The sequence below is a fragment of the Pseudopodoces humilis genome, chromosome 8, assembly GCF_049639895.1.
Source record: "Pseudopodoces humilis isolate 2021_Gansu_Grassland_sample_001 chromosome 8, ASM4963989v1, whole genome shotgun sequence".
Taxonomy (NCBI): Eukaryota; Metazoa; Chordata; class Aves; order Passeriformes; family Paridae; genus Pseudopodoces; species Pseudopodoces humilis.
In genome coordinates, this window is record NC_142207.1 from 28,336,988 (window position 1) to 28,355,043 (window position 18,056).

The 18,056-nt window shown below is 39.8% G+C and overlaps 1 protein-coding gene across 3 annotated transcripts; it reads left to right on the forward strand.

Moving 5' to 3' along the window:
- Nucleotides 1-551: 551 nt before the first annotated feature.
- Nucleotides 552-15,987, forward strand: STK17B (serine/threonine kinase 17b). Of its 3 annotated transcripts, none has more exons than XM_005519935.3 (8): nucleotides 552-631; nucleotides 2,656-2,805; nucleotides 6,456-6,668; nucleotides 8,310-8,454; nucleotides 8,723-8,849; nucleotides 9,732-9,780; nucleotides 11,119-11,298; nucleotides 13,100-15,987. In XM_005519935.3, exons 2-8 carry the CDS (start codon nucleotides 2,684-2,686, stop codon nucleotides 13,380-13,382), a joined length of 1,119 nt encoding a protein of 372 aa, XP_005519992.2. In that variant the 5' UTR covers nucleotides 552-631; nucleotides 2,656-2,683; the 3' UTR covers nucleotides 13,383-15,987. The 3 variants fall into 3 exon arrangements, with proteins under 3 accessions (XP_005519992.2, XP_087915169.1, XP_014105097.2); XM_088059043.1 differs by having other exon boundaries at nucleotides 571-631; nucleotides 2,659-2,805; XM_014249622.2 differs by lacking the exon at nucleotides 552-631 and adding an exon at nucleotides 3,686-3,747 and having other exon boundaries at nucleotides 2,675-2,805.
- Nucleotides 15,988-18,056: the final 2,069 nt, after the last annotated feature.

Here is an 18,056-nt window from a genome sequence, read left to right on the forward strand (position 1 = left end):
GCGGGGCCAGCACGGAGCCTCTGTCCCCGCGGCTGCGGCTCTGTCCCCGCCACGTCCCGCACTAGGACGGAGCGGAATCGCTGCAGACGCGGCTCGTGTCCCCCGCTCCCCAGCCCGGGGACATGCACGGGATGGCGTCCTGCACCGGGACCTGCCCGCACACCTGCCCCGCTGCCACGGTCGTTCCCCGCTGCTCAGCGCACGGGGATGCAGCGGACGCACCGAGGAGCCTTTGCTGTGGGGTTCGGCTGGCACGCAGCTCCGGGATCGGGACGTGCCATCGGTGCCTTGTGGCCCGAAGCGGCGGCTCCGCACACCCCGCGAGGTGCGGACACGAGCGGCCGCCCCGCAGTACCCGAGCCCCGGCACCCCCGCTCCCTCACGGCCGGGCCGCACCTGCCGCTGGGGGCCGGGCGGCCGGCAGGGGGCGCTGCCCGCGCTGAGGGCGCTCCCGCCAATCGCCGGGCCTCTGGGCGCCGCGGCTGGGAGCGGATTGGCTGTTCTGCCGAGTGGGCGGGGCCTGGCTCGCTCCGCTGGGGCAGCCGCTCCTCCCGGGTTGCGCCTTTCAAACGCCGAGAGGCGGCGAGTGAGCGGGAGCGGCGCTGTGAGGGACGGCGGGCGGTGGCCAGCGGTGAGTGTGTCCGGCCGGGGGGCTGCGGTGCTGAGCCGAGCCGAGCCGAGCCTCTGTCTGGGTGCGGTGGAAGCTGCCTCCCCGCCCGGTGCTGTGTCGCGCCGGCGGCAGCGCGGGGGTGCCTGTGAGGGGAGCCGAGGCTGTCCCGTGGGTACGGGGCCGGGTCCCGCCCGGCCGCTGCCAGACATCTTCCCGGCCCGGCCCGGCCCGGCCCGGGGATTCGACGTCTTCAGAAAGGGTTAAAGGAGCTGACTTTTTTCCCGGTTAAACTTCCCTAGTTTAGTGGGAAGCCTTTTTTTCCCCCCATAGCTAGTTGAACCTCATTCTTCTGAGTAGATTCCATGCCTCTCTGTGGGTTTCTGCCTGCTGTGGATATGTGTTCTTCTCTATTCTTGATTATACTGAGCTAAAAAAAGGAAGATGTGGTGTTTTACCAGAAAAGCAACGTCAAGGCAACCTGAGGCAGAAGCTCTCCTTAATAATTGCTCTGTACGAACGACCATGTAAAATGAAAGCTTACGTAATAAACTCGATAATGGTAATAAACCTGATAATAGTAAACTCACGATTAATGAGGCCAGTTATCGAACACAAATGGTTTTCTGCTGAAGTACAGTAGGAGAAAGATACAGTTTAGGGGTTAAAGTTATCGAGTGAGTACAGCCCTAAGGAGAGGCATGTAAAATTTCAGACATCAAAATCGTCCTCTTAAATGGTAAACTGTCATATAATTGTGGGAGGAGGAATGCTTGCTTGTTACAGAGTGAGTCAAAGACTTGTGTATTAGATTGTATTGTGACCTTTTCATAATTTCTTAAAGAAGCTATTTCCTGCATATCAGATGATGCTTTGAAGATATTTTTAAACTGTGTAGTTTGGGTCTTTTCCCTGCTAAATTATGTATGATGATTTGAATCCAAAATATTTCTAATATGAATATCCATGTTCCATCCCACATGGGAATGTGAACAATGCTGGATGGGTACTGGGTTACATTTGGATCATAACTAGTTTGAGTGTCCCCAGAAGTGTCTGACAGTGCATTTCTCCCATTTAAACTGCAAGTGTATTTTTGTGAGTTTGCTGTCTCTGAATTGTAATTTCCCTTTTTTTTTTTTTTTTCCTTTCACTAATAAAGGTAAACCTCTTTAAGTTAAAGAAGCCATCAATTACTACTTCTGGTATCCTTCAGTAACCTTTTTCTCACTTGCTTTTGCATTTCACCTGAAGAGATGCTTCAGGCCTGTAAATGTGAATACCAAACCCCAGTATTTTTATTTGGTTTGGTTTTGTTGTTTTGGTTTTTTTTTTTTTTCACTGTAGTAGAAATTATGTGGGTGGGTGTATCTTCATAATGTGCTGTTTTACTGGTTTATTAAGGTAATTTAATCAGGATTACTACATCATTTGATTCTAAATGATCTGAACTTGCAAAGAGGACCTTGTCCATTCATGCTTCTCTCTGACAATTAGCTCAGCCTCAAAAAGGAAACTTAGAGGAGCTATGAGTGGGCTGAATAACAAATGTGAATATTCCTACTGGGAAAAGGACCCCACTTTGTCCTCCTGCCGTGCTGCAGTTAACAAACAGGAAGAGTTTTGGTAAATTTCCCCAGGAACGAATATCTGTTAAAAGTGTAAGCTTAAGGAAAGTGTGGAAGTTAGCCAGAATCCAGAGAGGAGTTTCAGAAAGATTAAAAAAAGGTACATCTCATTAGTAGTTAAGTAGCTGTTAGCATTTTTATTAGAACTAAAGCTTATCCCTAGTATCTTATGGATGTGCTCCAGGGAGAAAAAAACCCCAACTTATCTCAAGTGTTTACATTATTAAATTAGCATGTCCTGATTAATATTCCTTTCAGGTTTTATTTTTAGTGATTAAATGTGTTGTTTTCAGGCTGCTACTGAACAAAGTTCTGGCTGTTATAGTTTTATAGCCCTAAATTTGTAGTATCTGTAGTATTTGTATACTTTCTCATGCTGTTACTATGGAGTTTCCAAAACTATTAATTGTTTTGCTTTAGCAGGTGGCTTGTAGAAAAGCTCCTGACAATGTCGAGGAGAAAGCTGGAGAATAAAAGCCTTTCTGGCTTGTTGGCCACATCTCTGCACACACCATTCAAGACAGAAAACTTCCATAATTTTTATATGCTTGAATCAAAAGAGCTAGGAAGGTAAGATTATTCCTATTTATTTTATTTGAGCAAGAGGAATTTCTGCTGCAAGAAAATTCTCTGTAAAGTGAAGCAAACCTTTATGGTAAGAGATGAAGAAGGAAGTATGCACCTCTCCTTTCCTGTCCCCTTCTTTGTTTCACAGTGGGTTCTTTAGGGAACAGGAAAAGGGACAGCGAGGCATAAGTTGCCAGCATTTTCCATGTCAGAGAGATCTGGAGGGTTTTCATAGGCATGTAAATTTGGGATTATCTTCGTTTCCCTGCCTAGCCCACATAGATTCCAGGGGCATGGCCTAAACAAGAGATGACACTGTAAGACAAAGAATAAGGATTTTGAGTTGGCTGTTCCAGGTGTTTGGGTGAGTTTTCTGAAGAAAACAAGGACCTTTTCTCTCCCTTTTCCAACCTCAAGCAGTTAGACAGAGTTTCAAACAAGCTGCTGTTTCAGAGCAGTTTTGCAGCCTGCTTCCCTTGCTCTAGTTTGTAACAGTAAAATAGGAAATAAAATATCAAAACACCCAAACTCTTGGTATTTATGATACTGTTTCAGGCATACAGGTGAATATGTGTATTGAGCTCACTGGGTTAATTCATGCCTTGAAAATACTCCTTGAATTGGGTGTGAAACCATGCAAACATGATGCTGTGATCGTGTTTCCCAGCTTCCTGAAGAAGTGGGCCGGGTCAGTCTCACAGCTGTGCCTTGCTGCATAAGGATCCTTTGCCCCACAGCTCGTTTTGTTAGCAGATATGCTCTTCTGCATGTGGTTTGTGAGCTCTTCAGCCTTTTTTTTTCTAGCATATGCTTTGTCTGGTACATTTTTATAGAAGTGCAGATTACAGCCCATAACTTTTCTTCTTTTCTTAACTTTTGTCAGCTCTGCTTTTGAATTCTAAGCTCTACAGAAGCAGTTTATATGCAGCACCCTCTAGAACTCAGGTATTGTTCCAACGCTGGATTTTCAGACTCTACATACTTGTGAGATGATGTCGAAAGCAAACAAAAGTGTAGATTTTGTGTGAATTCCAGAACAGAGTTTTTAATTTTTTCTGTGCATGCAAAACCAGGCATAACAAAATAAGTGCCAAAATGCAAAGAAAACAGAAGCAGAGCTCTGTTTTACAAACATATTTGTGATTTCTCCTGGACTAACTGCTTGTGTATTTTTTCATGTTTTTAAGTGTATAAATGCTTTTTAAGTGATATAAAATCCCTCTTTTCTTCGTAATCTCTCTCAATGATTCAGTATGCTTTAATTTTCACTTGCAATTTTCTTTTTCCTCTTGAGATTATGTAGTAAATAGTTCTCTTGTTCTCTGCTTAAGCTTCCCAAGCCCCATTTCTTTCTCCCACACCCTTATCTGTTGGGTCCTTTGGTATTTAAGACACTGACTCATGAAGCTGGCAGGTTAGGTTCTGTTTAGTGGCTTAAGTACTTCTGTCCCTGATGTGTGCGTGGCTTGGCTTCTTTTGAAGTAGTTAAATTTCTGTGGTTTCTGAGCTGAGATATGAAAACATCCTGAAATCAGTTTTTCTTGCAGAGCTGGGTTGTGAAGGGGGATGGTTAGACAGGCAAGGAGTGGGAACTGCTCCACTTGCGTCAGTGCAGCACTTCCGAGCTGACTTTCTTGTGTTTCTGGAGCAATTTCCACAGCTCTAAAACACTTTATTGTCTTAATTTTTGCCATAATTTTTGCCTTAATTGGAACACTGCTAATAAATGAGTGGAAGGAAATTCTTACATCTCAAATCTGGAGATATCACTGACCCTTCAAAGTTGTTAAACGCAGAGCAGCCGCAAGGAAGATGTGCCAAAACTGCTGGGGAAGATCTTGCAGTTCTCATGAAACTAAAGTGGTTCCCCTTTGTTAACTTCAGAGACACTTTCGTGGCTAGCAGGGTTGACGTGATGCTAAAAAGAGAATGTGAGCTGGAGGGGAGAGTGTTTTCAGCTTGGGTACATTATGAAATTGAGCTCAGTAACTTCAAATGCTCTGCAGTAATGAGCTGGGTTAACAATTGGGAAAGGACGTGGCCGTTTCAGGCTTACAGGTAGTTGCTAAGGTGAAGAGTGTGTATGTATCAGACTAAATAACTTTCACTTCTAAAGTTTACTGCTTTTCAAAAGAGGATCGAGAAAATCTACAACTAATTGATGTTGAAAGAAATGATGACAGAAGGCCTGTTTTGTTGAATTTATTTTTAAGTTATAGCACTATGATTCAAAGTCATCTTCAACTATTTAATAATTTTAGGCACTTTTGTACAATTATTTGCAAATGAAAATTGATTTTTTGCATGAGGTGCTCATCCCCGTTTTGATTAAATACTGAAATCTAGATTTTTTTCAAAAAATACACTTTTTTTTTTTTTTTCAAGTAATGTTCCTTTTCAGCACTGGGATTTTTGCACCAGAAAAAAAGGAAAGCCTGCAAGGCAATGTGGTGTTTTCTACTAAAGAAGCTAATTTAGTTTAAAGAGCAGAGCTCAGATAGCTAAAGAGTTAGTTAAAGAGCACAGCTCGTTCTGACCTGTTTCATTGTGTTTGTTCTTAGTATGCTGTGGTAACAAAAAATAGACAAGGTTTTTTTGAAGAGATAAATGTAGATTGTGCACTTTGTACATAGCTTGATACTGTTTTTAGAACTTTACTCACAGTTTATTGCAGCCTTTCAAGTTGTTTTTTTGTAAATAAGGCTTCTTGTACCATTTGAGAACACATTGCATGTATGCAACCAGGCATTTCTGGGAATGCCATATTAGTGGTTATGAAATTGTTTTTTTCAGGAGTTTATAACTTGGCTTTAAAAAAAGTGCATTTTTTCCTCCGAATTTTTTAAAAGATCAGCTTGATGTTTTAACTACAGTATGTGGTTTTCTTCTAAAAACATTTCTTTGCCAAAATATGGTTTTGTTTCCATACCTAAACAGCTGGCTAGGAAATAAAGCAGCGCACTTTGTCTAACTGTAATTGAGGAAGAGAATGCTAACTAGTGGGTGCTTTCCTATTAAGATGTTTTGAAACATTTTGCAGATACCTAGGATTTTTGTAGCAGTAGTACATGGTTTGTGGAAGGAAATTCTCTTTATGACTACATTTTATTTTTTTTTTTTTCACTGAAAACCTCCTGCCCCACCCATACATTTAAATGTGCTTTGTTTTCCCTGTTCATTCTCTACATTTCACAGGGGTTTGCTTTGTTGTTGTCCTGTAGGTGTTGTAATGAGGTTGAGGGTATTCTAATATCTTGCCAACCTGAACAGACCTCTGGGCAGCCTGGTAAGACCTCATGGCTGGCCCTGCTTTAAGCAGGAGGTTTTTAGAGACCTCCAGAAATCCTTTCCAACTGAATTATTCTGTGACCTGACAATGAGAATGTCCCTGTAACTTGATACTCTGATTTAATGTTTAGCTAGGCTGTGTAAAGGGAATTTTACTGGGTTGCACCAGAGCTTCATCTAGCTTAGTATCCTTCTACAGTGCCTGCAAGTGAATGTTCAGGAAACAGTGCAAGAGCAGGCCAAGCATGGCATTTCCCAATACATTTTTTTGTTTGTTTCCAATTATTTTCTGTCTTCTTATTTCTGATATTAATTTATACACTTGTGATTTCCTGCATCTCAATGCTTTCCATTTTATTTTGTAGAGGAAGATGTGCTGTGGTTAGAAAATGTGTAGCTAAATCCACAGGCCAAGAGTATGCAGCTAAATTCTTAAAGAAAAGAAGACGAGGTCAAGACTGCAGAGCAGAGATTCTGCATGAAATTGCTGTCCTTGAGTTAATGAAATCCAATCCTCGCATAGTTAATCTCCATGAGGTCTATGAAACAGCAAATGAAATCATCTTAGTGTTGGAATAGTAAGTATATCTTCATCACATATTCCATGTCTGTAGGAAAAAAAATCTTTCAATGTATTAATTTTTTTGCATGAATTGCCTGAATGTCCAGAAGAATTGCAACAGTACCCTGTAAACATTATGCTAATCTTTCATTATAGTATACTTTATATTTTTTTCCTTTAAGAATGTTTCAGGCAAGGTGACTGGAAATGTTCTTGGAATACCATAGAAGGTCCTGAGTGCTTTGATGCAACTTAAATCACCAAAAAAAAAAAGTCACTGATACCAAGTACACATATTTCAAAGAGGTTGAGCATATCCATGCCTGTGAACTTCAAGTTAGCACTTTTGGTGACTGAAGACTTACAGTTTGTTTGTTTTGAACTCCTGAATTTAGTAGTTTTGTTATTTTAAAACTGACTTTTGGAGCAGTTTCCTAAAAGATTCCCATATTTTTTACACATGTCCCCAAATGTTATTAGCCCTGAAAAAATTAGTTTAATTTGGGAATTGAATTTGAATTATCTATCATATTTGTTTTATGTGTAAATTTTTTGTGTGGAATGTAAGGAAGAAAAATACAGCCTGTGAAATGAATTTTTTCTAAGCTTTAAGTTTTGTGTACAAAGTATTTGAAGTGCTGTTAATGGTGGTCTCCATACACCATGATATATCATTTGGAAAACTTGAAGGCATTTAGCTAGATTCCGTGTTAAAAAGCCTTTTTCCCCTGGAACTAGATGACCCCTAACATATTATTTGCTGTTCTAAGGATTTTTGTGCAAATCCTTTAGTGCAGAGCTTTCAGCTCTTTGCCCATCTGGGTGCCCACCATCGAATATGGGTGTAATGTAACTTGAACACAGGAATACTGTGGGAGCTGACAACCTTGTGAGAGCTGAAATTCATGGCGTCCTCTGCCCATCCCCTCATGTCCACGTTGTCATAAAGTCACCTAGGGGGGGCATTACTGCCACCTCCCGTAACCTCAGCAGGTTTGTGGCTGTGTTCATTCCTTTTGTCCGTTGTCTGACTTCTTAATAGACTCTTATTTTGTTAGCAATGAAGTTTAGCCTCAGTGATCTGTAGTTTTGAGGAAGCCTTTCATCTTTGAGGGAAACTTCAGGCACTCAGAGCAGGCTGAGTAATGATCTCAAACCCAGCCTGAAAGGAGACAGCTGACACTGCAGCCAAGTGTAGGAATAACTCATAAACCACAGGAACACAGATATTTCCATGCTGCTTTACACTGCTCTGCATTATTTATGAACTGGTCTCATGGAAGAAATTTTAGATTTGACTTGAAAAGAAAGGCTTCTTTGATTAGGGAGTGATGATAGAACTCAACTTCTGGAAGGCATCTTCCAACTTGCTTGAGGGGACCAACCAGAGAATTATGAGGGTACCAGTCAAAGGAACTTCTTTCTGTCTCAACTGCTTTTAGAGGCTATAGGGAAAGAAAAATCATAATCAGATTTTTTTTTCCCTTTTCTAAGTGTTTATATTAAGTGTTTTAGTGTAAATGTGTAAAAAAAATATTCCCGGCCCCTCTGATATTACAGATATATGTTAGATGAATATGTGCTATTGAAAACATTTTTCCTCACTTAAGCTTCAAAATATAAACTTAATACATAGGTGTTCTTTAATGTGTTTCAGTGCTGCTGGAGGAGAAATATTTGACTTGTGTGTCCCAGATCTGGATGACAGAATTGGTGAAAGGGATATTGTAAGGCTTATCAGGCAAATACTTGAAGGACTTTGCTGCTTGCATGAAAACAATATTGTTCATCTTGATTTAAAGGTGAGGCTGCAGCAGGCTTTGTGTTAGCATTTTATTTTCAGTTTATTATACTCATTGAAGTCATTTGGTAAATACATAAAAAGATGACAAAAAAGGAGATTAAATTATATTAAAATGAGATTAAAAGGATAGAGATTAAATATTTTTAAAGTATAATAAATATTTAGCAATAATGATTGCAAAATAGAAGATGAAATGTTATTTAGTACATTAGGCTTTTTTTCAGATTGTATTTTATTAATTACAAATGCAATATTTTCTATTCTAGCCTCAAAATATTTTGCTGAGCAGTCTCAATCCTCTTGGTGATGTAAAAATTGTAGATTTTGGGATGTCCCGGAAGCTTGAGAATTCCAATGAACTGCGGCAGATCATGGGAACAACAGAGTATCTCGGTAGGGGAGGGCTACTTCACAACATCTGTGTGGGCTTTTGAGGAAACAGGAACAGTTCACATAGCACACTTAGCAGCTTAATATCTGATAAAGAAGGTCACAGGACAAGACAACATGTTTTGAACTGTTCTTTTTTAAGAGCAGTCAACAAATATTTGCACCAAAAAATCCCAAATTCTATCAATAAGTGCATCTCTTGATTTTATACCATAGTATTTGCTGGGATACAGGCTATTAAATTGTTCCAATTAGAATTGAAATACAACATTAGCATGCACAAAAAAAAATGTTCTTTGAATTAATGTAACATCTTCAATGTTATTCAATATGATGATTTAATGAGATTAAAATACTCCTTGGAAAGGGAAAGATTGCTGTTAACACTTGCCCTTCTCCGAGGGACAAGTTTCCTTCATGATTTGCCAACACTCAATGTTAAGAGCACTTCATTCTGCAGTGAGTAACTTGCTACCTAGCCTATGCTAACAGCCACTGATCTTAAAATTGGCTTGGTCATCTTGTTTTGCAGTTTTAACATGCTGAAGGGTTTATACCTTCCCCTTAAAAAGCTGTATAATTCAAAACCTCTTAGGAGAAAAATTGACGTGCATGCATCTGATTGGAACCCATTTTGGAACCTGGATAAACTTCAGGCTGTGTACAGCCACTTTGGTGTGAACCAAATAAACATCCATGTCTAGGCAAACGGAAACAACTTGTTTGCCACCCTTATGGCTTGGAAATAATAAACGTAATTATTGAAACTACATGTTGAGTATCTCAATAATGGTTGGCAAAAGAATGCCAGAAATGTAGTGTATGATTCAAGGCCATTTGAATAACATATTTATTAAAGCATTTTTCTTCTTTCCATCTCCTTAGCTCCAGAAATCCTGAACTATGATCCCATTACCACAGCTACAGACATGTGGTAGGTTTTATCTTCATTTTACTGACCCCTTAACAATCTAAGGGCCTGATTCAATTTCATCTGGCTTCCAAGAATCCTCTTCTGTTGGTGGGCTGGCTGAAAGAGGGAGGGAAGGAGGGGAGGAGAAGCAGCCCTCAGGATATAACTCGGGGCTTGCAGGAGTTTATGGGTCTGTTGCACACTTAGTGGGGAATGCAGGTGGCTTCTGAGCCTGTAGAGAATAGGTGTTTGTTCTGAGGGAATAATAACAGTGGCTGGATAACATACTTTAGGTATTACTTACTCCTGGATGACATGCTTCAGGTATTAGCTACTCTAGGATACTTCCCTCCCCACTTCTACATCGTTAAATATTTTTTATACAAATGAAAAGAAGGATGTAAACTTCCTACTTTTTATTTTTAGAGAAATATCTGCAGAATGAATCATAAAAAATGACAGGTACCTTGAACTGACCCACAACTTTTTGTGGCTTTTTAATTTTATGAACTATATTAAAGACTAGCTTTGAAATATTTCCTTTAAAACATGAACTCCAGCATCTTAATTAAAATTCACTGTTGAAAGTTGCTAATTGCTCCTTTGAAATCCTCAACTCATAATAGTAACTAAATCTGTTCATTAATGTTTTTTTAATCATGTGTTATTTGCCTGCTATTGTGGGAAAACATAAAAAAACCCTATTGACACTCTGCTCACAATGACAAACCCAGCAGCTGCATATTTCCACACTGCAACGAGTGCTAAATTTTGATCTATCAGATAGACCACAGATATGTTTTTATTATGCATCAAGAAACCATCTTAAGATTTATAATAGATTGCATGATGTGGTGCTCATGTTCTTGGGAGAAACATCTCATCTAGAAGAGATTGTAACACAACTCAGGTGTCAAATGTACACAGAGGTTGATTAAAAGTCTTTGCTCTGTCATCCAGAATTACAGTGAAGGATGGGTTTTATTTGCATGCAGATTAGAATGTCTTTTTTGCAGCTCTGTTACCCAGAACTGCCCAAGAGTGGGCTGTGTAAAAGTGGTATTTCCTTTTCCTAACAATCTCAGTAGGAAGAAAAGGGTATATTGAAATTAAACAATTTTCAACAATCCTTTCATTGAGATGTATACACACATACCTTTCCTTGTGTGTGTATGTGCAGTCATGCTTGAATCACATAAAATTGAGGTGTAGCATGTTTGCTATAATTCTGAGTGTGGGATATGTCAGGAAGTTTGATCTGTAGCACAGTAAACATATGCAAGATGTATTGCTTAAGTTCTCTAGTAGGTTTATATATTTTGGTCTCTAGTAGGTTTATACATTGTGTTCTTATCTCAGGAACATCGGTGTCATCTCATACATGCTGTTGACACAAGAATCTCCGTTTGTGGGAGCTGATGTTCAAGAAACTTACCTTAATATATCTCAAGTTAACGTGGATTATTCAGAAGAAACATTTTCATCAGTTTCACAGCCTGCAAAAGACTTCATTCAAAAACTTCTCATAAAAAATCCAGAGTAAGTAGCAAACTCCTCCTGGCAAGAACCCTAAATTTGTGGAGCACCTAGAAAAGGTGAATGTTAGTTTATGTGCTTAATGTCACTGATAAGATCAGCTGGATATTTCACAATGCATTGGTATTTTCAACTGGATATTTAAAAGTGCAGGTTCATGCTTTTCCATAAAGTGTGAATCTTGCATTCAACGGCTGGCTAAAATTGTCAGATATTATTTTTATTATTTTTACAGATAACATTATTGTTAGTCAGGCTTGTTCTTTGAGTTTTTTTAGTTTGAGTTTATTTATGTTTTCATTCAGATGACAGATGTTTTAAGATTTTATTAAAGCATACTCTGGAAAAATCACATTCTTTTCTATAATTATTGTAGTTTGGAAAGGCAGTGCTCTTTGCAGTGCTTTCTTGTTTCCTGATTTACCTTTATCTTTTTACTTAAATACATCTCTTATTATATATTTATACTTGGCAGTGCTTTGCCTTGTTCAGTCTTCTAAAAATGTTCTCAATCCAAAGTGAAATTTTTTTTTGTTTGTAAGGCACACTCCCTTAACTCTGCATTCTTCAGTTCAGACTCTAATCAAGACCTTGCAAAGCAGCTGGACTTTGAGAAGTGAGCTGGTCAGGTATTATTGATTGCAGTGCTAGATATTGCCACCAGTGAGGTGAGACAGTAATCCTTGTCAGCTTCAGAGAACCTCCAGCAGGCAGAAGTGAGCCTGCCTGGCTGAGAGAGGCTCTTGGATAGGAGGTGATTCCTGGGAAGTGGCTGCTCTGAGGCCTCCCTATAAAGCATGTCTGAAGAGTCCTTCCTGTCTTAACATCTCACATACATGGTTTGTCAGGATCTGAAATGATTCACAAAACACCAGTATCATGAGGGAATCTTATGTTTCATATTTGTGGAGCACCTAGAAAAAAGGAATCAATGATGAAGAACCTGCATTGATAACTCTTAGTGTGTACCTGTGGGGTATTTGACATTCTGTCACCATTACTACTCACTTTCTCCTGGGCATCTAGAGAATCTTCATTATATCCTCAATAAGCTGCCTTTTTTTTTTCTCCCCATTCCGACTCTTGATGACTACACCTCCTTGAATTTTAAGAGGAAAACTCTTAAACAGAGTTTAACTCTGTAAAGTTACACTTTTCTGAGTGAAAAATATTCCCATGTTCTGGCAGAGTTAAGGACAAGTAGTGGGCTCTATTGCCTTGGAGCCAGTTTTCTGCCAAGTTCTGTGGAAGTTAACAATGCAGAACACAATTAAAACTTGCAGTAGCACTGTACTAGGTTATCCAGAGGAGCAATTTTCTAAGTCTGATTTATTTGGTAGGATCTACAATTTGAAGGGTTTATGCTAGATGAATTGCAAGAGTAAAACAATAGAAAATGTCAGAGTTGATGACATCCTGTTAATTTGGCTATCCTTGAAAGCATAATGACTGAATAATTCATGAGGCTCACTATTTATGGTCTGTATAAAACATATGACTTGAAAAGCAAAAACAAGTGCCCATTTATGTGTACCATGTTGAAAACATTCCAAGGGACTGTGTTGAAAACATTCCCAGGAATTTTATTCCTTGTTCTGATGAAAGCTTACCAGCTTTAGGGTAATCCATCAACTAAATTTAGGTGCATGTACCCAATACTTGTAGCAGCTGAGGTAGGAGTGAAAACACACCAATATTGACTCTTCAGTGTCAATTTTGCTTGGGATTTTTAGAATCAGAGCTATTTTAGATTTTTAGTACTGGTGAAATTAACTTTAGCACCTTTCCCTTTCTCCTTCCGAAGGGACAGGCCCACTGCAGCGGACTGTCTCTCCCATTTGTGGTTGCAGCAAGGAGAGCTCACACTCCTGTGCAGCCCTGAAGAAACTTGCTGCTCCTCTCAGCTGCCAGGACACACCACAAAGTGCTCAGAAGAGCGGAGTGTAAAATCCAGCTGCAGTGGTAGCTGCAGCGACAAGGAGGACAAGGAGAACATTCCAGAGGACAGCAGTACGCTCTCCAAACGCTTCCGCTTTGATGATTCTTTGCAGTATCCCCAAGACTTCGTGACAGACTTTGTGTGTTGATGTGTGATACAGACTTTTCATGAAATGCATTCAGCATAGTCTGTTCCAGTGGTGAAAGAAAGGTTCTGGCTTGCCAATTCATGCAGCATTGGCAAACTGGAAATGCACTTTGATTCTTTTATACTGGTGCCTCCTTTTCTATCCATTGCTGGCAGTGGATTTAACTCCTGAGGAATTGGAGTTGTGCCAATAAAATGAATTATTTTTTTTAAGAAGATATAATTAAATATTTTTGCACTTTTCAAGTTCTAGTCAAAAGATGATGCTAGAGCAAACAAACTGAAACCTGCAAGTGAGTTTAAATGTAGTCTTTGCCAAACAGTAGTTGAACACATGCATGCTTTTAGGACTACCCTTAGTAAGAAATTGGGAAGGGAAGAAGGGAGGCTGAATCTTGCTGGTTTATTGGAGTTGCTTGCTACCGTTCTCACCACTTTAAATAGAGGCTAAATTTGGTATGTTTTGGAACTATGGTACATCTGTTGGGGCCATTTGGAAACCTGTTTTCCCTCTAGCATCACTAGTAGTTCTACCTTATAGATCTGGTCTACTTGGGCATTATCATGCATATTCTATGTGGTTACGCTGTGTTGCATCTCTGCAACACTTGGTATAGAAAACAGGTGTATTGTCAGTGCTTGTGGATCTTGGCTTCTTACCATAAATTACGTTTGAAGATGAGGTTCCTATGCTGATGTGAATATTTGAACTTGGTGGTTTGTTTTTATCAAACTTTTGAAATAGTATAATCTATCTGTACTGATTTTTCCTTATGTTAAAAAAAAAAAACCCAAAACAATCCCCCCTCAAAAACCCCACACAAACAAGCCCCAAAACACAAAGCCTAAAAGGAGTGAAACTGAGTAAACTGAAAATAACCATTTTTGCCAGTGAAACTGCAATGAACAACTTTTCTCTGTGCCCCTCTAATGTAGAAGTGCATCTTGCTGTCAATTAGTGTTGCCCATAATTACTCAGCTTCATGCCTGCTCTGAGAAATGGACTGCAGTGTGTTAGTATTTAAAGACAAACTACCTAATAATGTTTTAAGCCTTTAAAATTGGTTTGGTTAGTGGTATTTTTTTAAAGTTCTGTGCCTTCCACTTCCACTTGTTTCTGGCTCTAAGGTAATAATGCCTGTGTCAAGTTTTGTCTTAGAGCAAATGCCAGTTGTGCCTTAACAGCCTGAAACTAATATTCATAAAATAAGCCCCTTAATCATATCAGACGCTGGGAGCCTTTTGGGCAGTGAATTTATTAAAACTCACGTAGATATTTTGAAAGCAAATGCCACTTTGAAATATTTTGGGATTTTCCACTTTTCAAAGCTTAAATTTAATTGTCTTTAAATTGGATTTGTTTTCTGTAATAAAATACCACAATCTGATAATCCTTTTCAAGTGTGCCTGTGGATTTTTCAGTAGTCAGGCAGATTGGCATTTTGGAATATGATTGAGAGGTGAACCTGATAGGTGGTAAAAGGTTATGTTTTATCTTTCTTCACACAAGGAAAGAGCAGGTTTTTCCCAAACAGATTCCAATATAAGGTGTCACCGTTACACATGGGGTGATTCAGGATTGATATCTTGGTTTGGGGGAATGCTTATGTGGACAAGTGGAAAGCAGAGGTGTAAGGCATGTAAAACTTTTCAGCTTGTGTTTGTCAGTAGGAATAGTTCTCCAAGCCTTAATTTCATGTGAAATGAAGTAATGGGTTTGTTCAGCAGAGACAAAGCCCTGATAGCTGGGTGTGAGGGAACCACACAGTCTCCCCTGTGTATGAATTCTCATGGAGCTTTTTTCAGTGGTACTGATTGTATATATAATTACAGAATTACTTTGCAGGAGGAGGCAGCTGTTGGATTGTGCTCAGGTACTTTACACCCTTACTTTTCAAAGTCCCTGGCTTTTCCCAGCTGAGTCTTACCTGACCTTTTGATTTTTTTCCACCATCATGGATTCCAGTTTGAACTGGGTAAGTTAAAACCACAGATTTTTTTGATATATATGTAGAAGTTAAAGTTTACTTGAGATAAAGAAGAAAATGCCAAAAAGCTGTGTAGATAAAGGTAAAGAAGAATGTTTTAAAAAATTGTTATAATTTAAAATTCTTCAAAATATTCCTGAATTGAAATTACAATTATTTTTTAGCATCTGGAAAATAAAACTGATAGCTTATTCCAGCACTTTATGACAAAGCTGTTATTCCTTATGATTTTTATCACGGTATCTGATGTTTACATTTCTTACTACTATAGAGGTAACTTATCTTTAAATAATTGAAAAATTGTTTTATCCAAAGAATTAAAGTTTTGAAGACTTTATTTGTATTTTTTATATACTTAAAATCTACTTTGAATCAGACTTTGTTTGGATAAGTGCATTTGATTTATTTTAAAATATTGTTATGCAGATTAACTCAAATTGAATGCAAATGCATACATTGTAGGCAACTGTTAGTCTGTTTTGTGTCCTGCCATATTACTGGGACTTTCCAAGTGTGAATGAATGCTGAGTAACATTTTCAGAAGACTGAAGTCATACTTCTATGCAGTCCATGATCTTTTTATATTTAAAAAAAAATAAATTTGCCATTTTTCCAAAACTTCCGTGTATTTGTTTATTCACAGACTCAGAGGCTGGTTGAGGTTGAGAGGGACCTCTGGAAGTCATGTTGTCCAAGCCCCCTGCTCCAGCCATCCTGTCTAGGTCTTGTTGGCCAGAAAAATGTCCAGATGGTTTTGGATCTCCAAGGAAGGACACTCTCTCCCTGGGCCACCTGCTGCAGTTCTCAGTCAGCCTCACAGTAAAAGTATGTTCTTGTGCTCAGATGGAACCTTGTGGGTTCCAGTGTGTGCCCACTCCCTCTTGTCCTGTCACTGGGCATCACTGACAAGAGCCTGGCTCCATCTTTGCACCCCCACTTCAGATGATGATAAGTGTTCATAAGAGTCTCCCTGAGCTTTCTTCTGGCTAAACAGTTCCTGCTGCCTCATCCTGTCCTCGTAAGAGAGGTGCTGCAGTCCCTGAATGCCTTTGTGGCTTTTAGTTGGACTGCCAGTTATGTCTGTGTGTCTCACACTGGATGCTGGGGTGCCCAGAACTGGGCACTGCTCCTATAAGTAATGGGAAGGATCACCTCTGTCATCCTGCTGGTGCTGCCCCTGCCATCAACCTGGTCTGGGGCACACTGCTGGCTCCTGTTCAACTCCAGGATCCCAGAGCCTTCTCTGCAAAGGGGTTATTCCATCTAGATGGCCCCAGGGTGTTATCACTGTGTATGTATCAGTGTATGGGACTGTTCCTCTACAACTCATATCCCCAGCCTGCAGAGATCCCTATGGATGGCAGCAAGACCCACAAGTGTATCAGCCACTCCCAGTTTTGTGTCACCTGCAGCCTTGCTGAGGGCATGCTCTGCCCATCATCATTAACCAGGATCTTTTGGGGGAGTGTCACAGCCCTCGCAGAGGTCTCGGCAGGCAGCATCTGCTGCTCTCCCTTCAGATCCTGGCAGTCATTTCAGTGCAGAGGGTTGCTAAAGTCTGACTTCCCCTTGCTGAATCCATGCTGACTACAACCAGTGAATCATGAGCTTAGCAGCTCACTTCCCGGAGCTGTTTTCCATGTGTCTGGGGTTTATGTAGAAAATGTTAGTGTTTCTATTTGTAATGATCTAGTTATATTTTGCTCTTGCAGAAGGAGCTGATACTTTTTATGTTAAATTCTAGTGTTCTTTCTGAATGGCCCTGTAAGACAACTTAAATAGAGTCTTTGTTATACATATTAACTTCCTAGGGCACCAATGGTACATTTGTTTCATTTTCAAGTAGATGACTGAAATAAAAACCAGCAAAACCCAAACCAAGTGTTCTTTAGAAAGGGAGTTGTGCTCAAAACAGGGGGTTAACTCCTGGTGTTAAGTTATGTATGTTTCTTCCAAAGGCCAGTTTCATTGACAAAGCTTTTCCATTGTTTGAAATGCACAAATGGGCTTTCTTTTTCATGAAAGAAACAGTGTATTCATGTGGTTGCTTTGGTGTTGCAGTGTTAAGTTCAGAAATTATCTGAATATTTATATTATTGCAGTGAGAGCTCCTATTAGGAATGATGCCTATTTTTTTTAACACATCAAGAAAACAAACTATTCTGTTTAGTGGTGGCTTGAGACAATTTGAAATTTCTGCCTTTTCAAAAGTCCTGAGGAAGGAGACATCTTTGAGAAATGCATCACAGTGGCTTTAAACTGAGAGTAGAGTTAGGTTAGATAATGGGAAGAAATTATTGACAGTGGGGGTCATGAGGCACTGGAACAGGTTGCTCAAAAAAGCTGTGGATGCTTCATCCCTAGAAGTGTTCAAGGCCAGGTTGGATGGAGCTCTGAGCAACCTGATCTAATGGAAGGTGTCCCTGCCCATGGCAGAGGGCTGGAACTGGATGGTCTGTAAGGTCCCTCCCAACCCAAACCATTATATGATGATAAATGACCCTCTTCTTACCAGGACAGCAGTGCTTGTACTCTTGCCAAGTGAGGCAAGTTGAGTTTGAAAAAATGTTTTGTAAAATTGGGGCAGAACACAAGTGTGCAATTACTGTGTTTGTTTCAGATACTACTCATCCTGGGCATTAAGAACCTGGCAGTTGACAGGCTTGAAAATACTGCTTGGTCCACTC

Coding starts and splice junctions, on each gene's coding strand:
- STK17B (XM_005519935.3), top strand. CDS start 2,684: ATGTCGAGGAGAAAGCTGGAGAATAAAAGCCTTTCTGGCTTGTTGGCC. Junction 8,455..8,722: donor TTGTTCATCTTGATTTAAAG/GTGAGGCTGCAG, acceptor TTTCTATTCTAG/CCTCAAAATATTTTGCTGAG. Junction 8,850..9,731: donor GGGAACAACAGAGTATCTCG/GTAGGGGAGGGC, acceptor CCATCTCCTTAG/CTCCAGAAATCCTGAACTAT.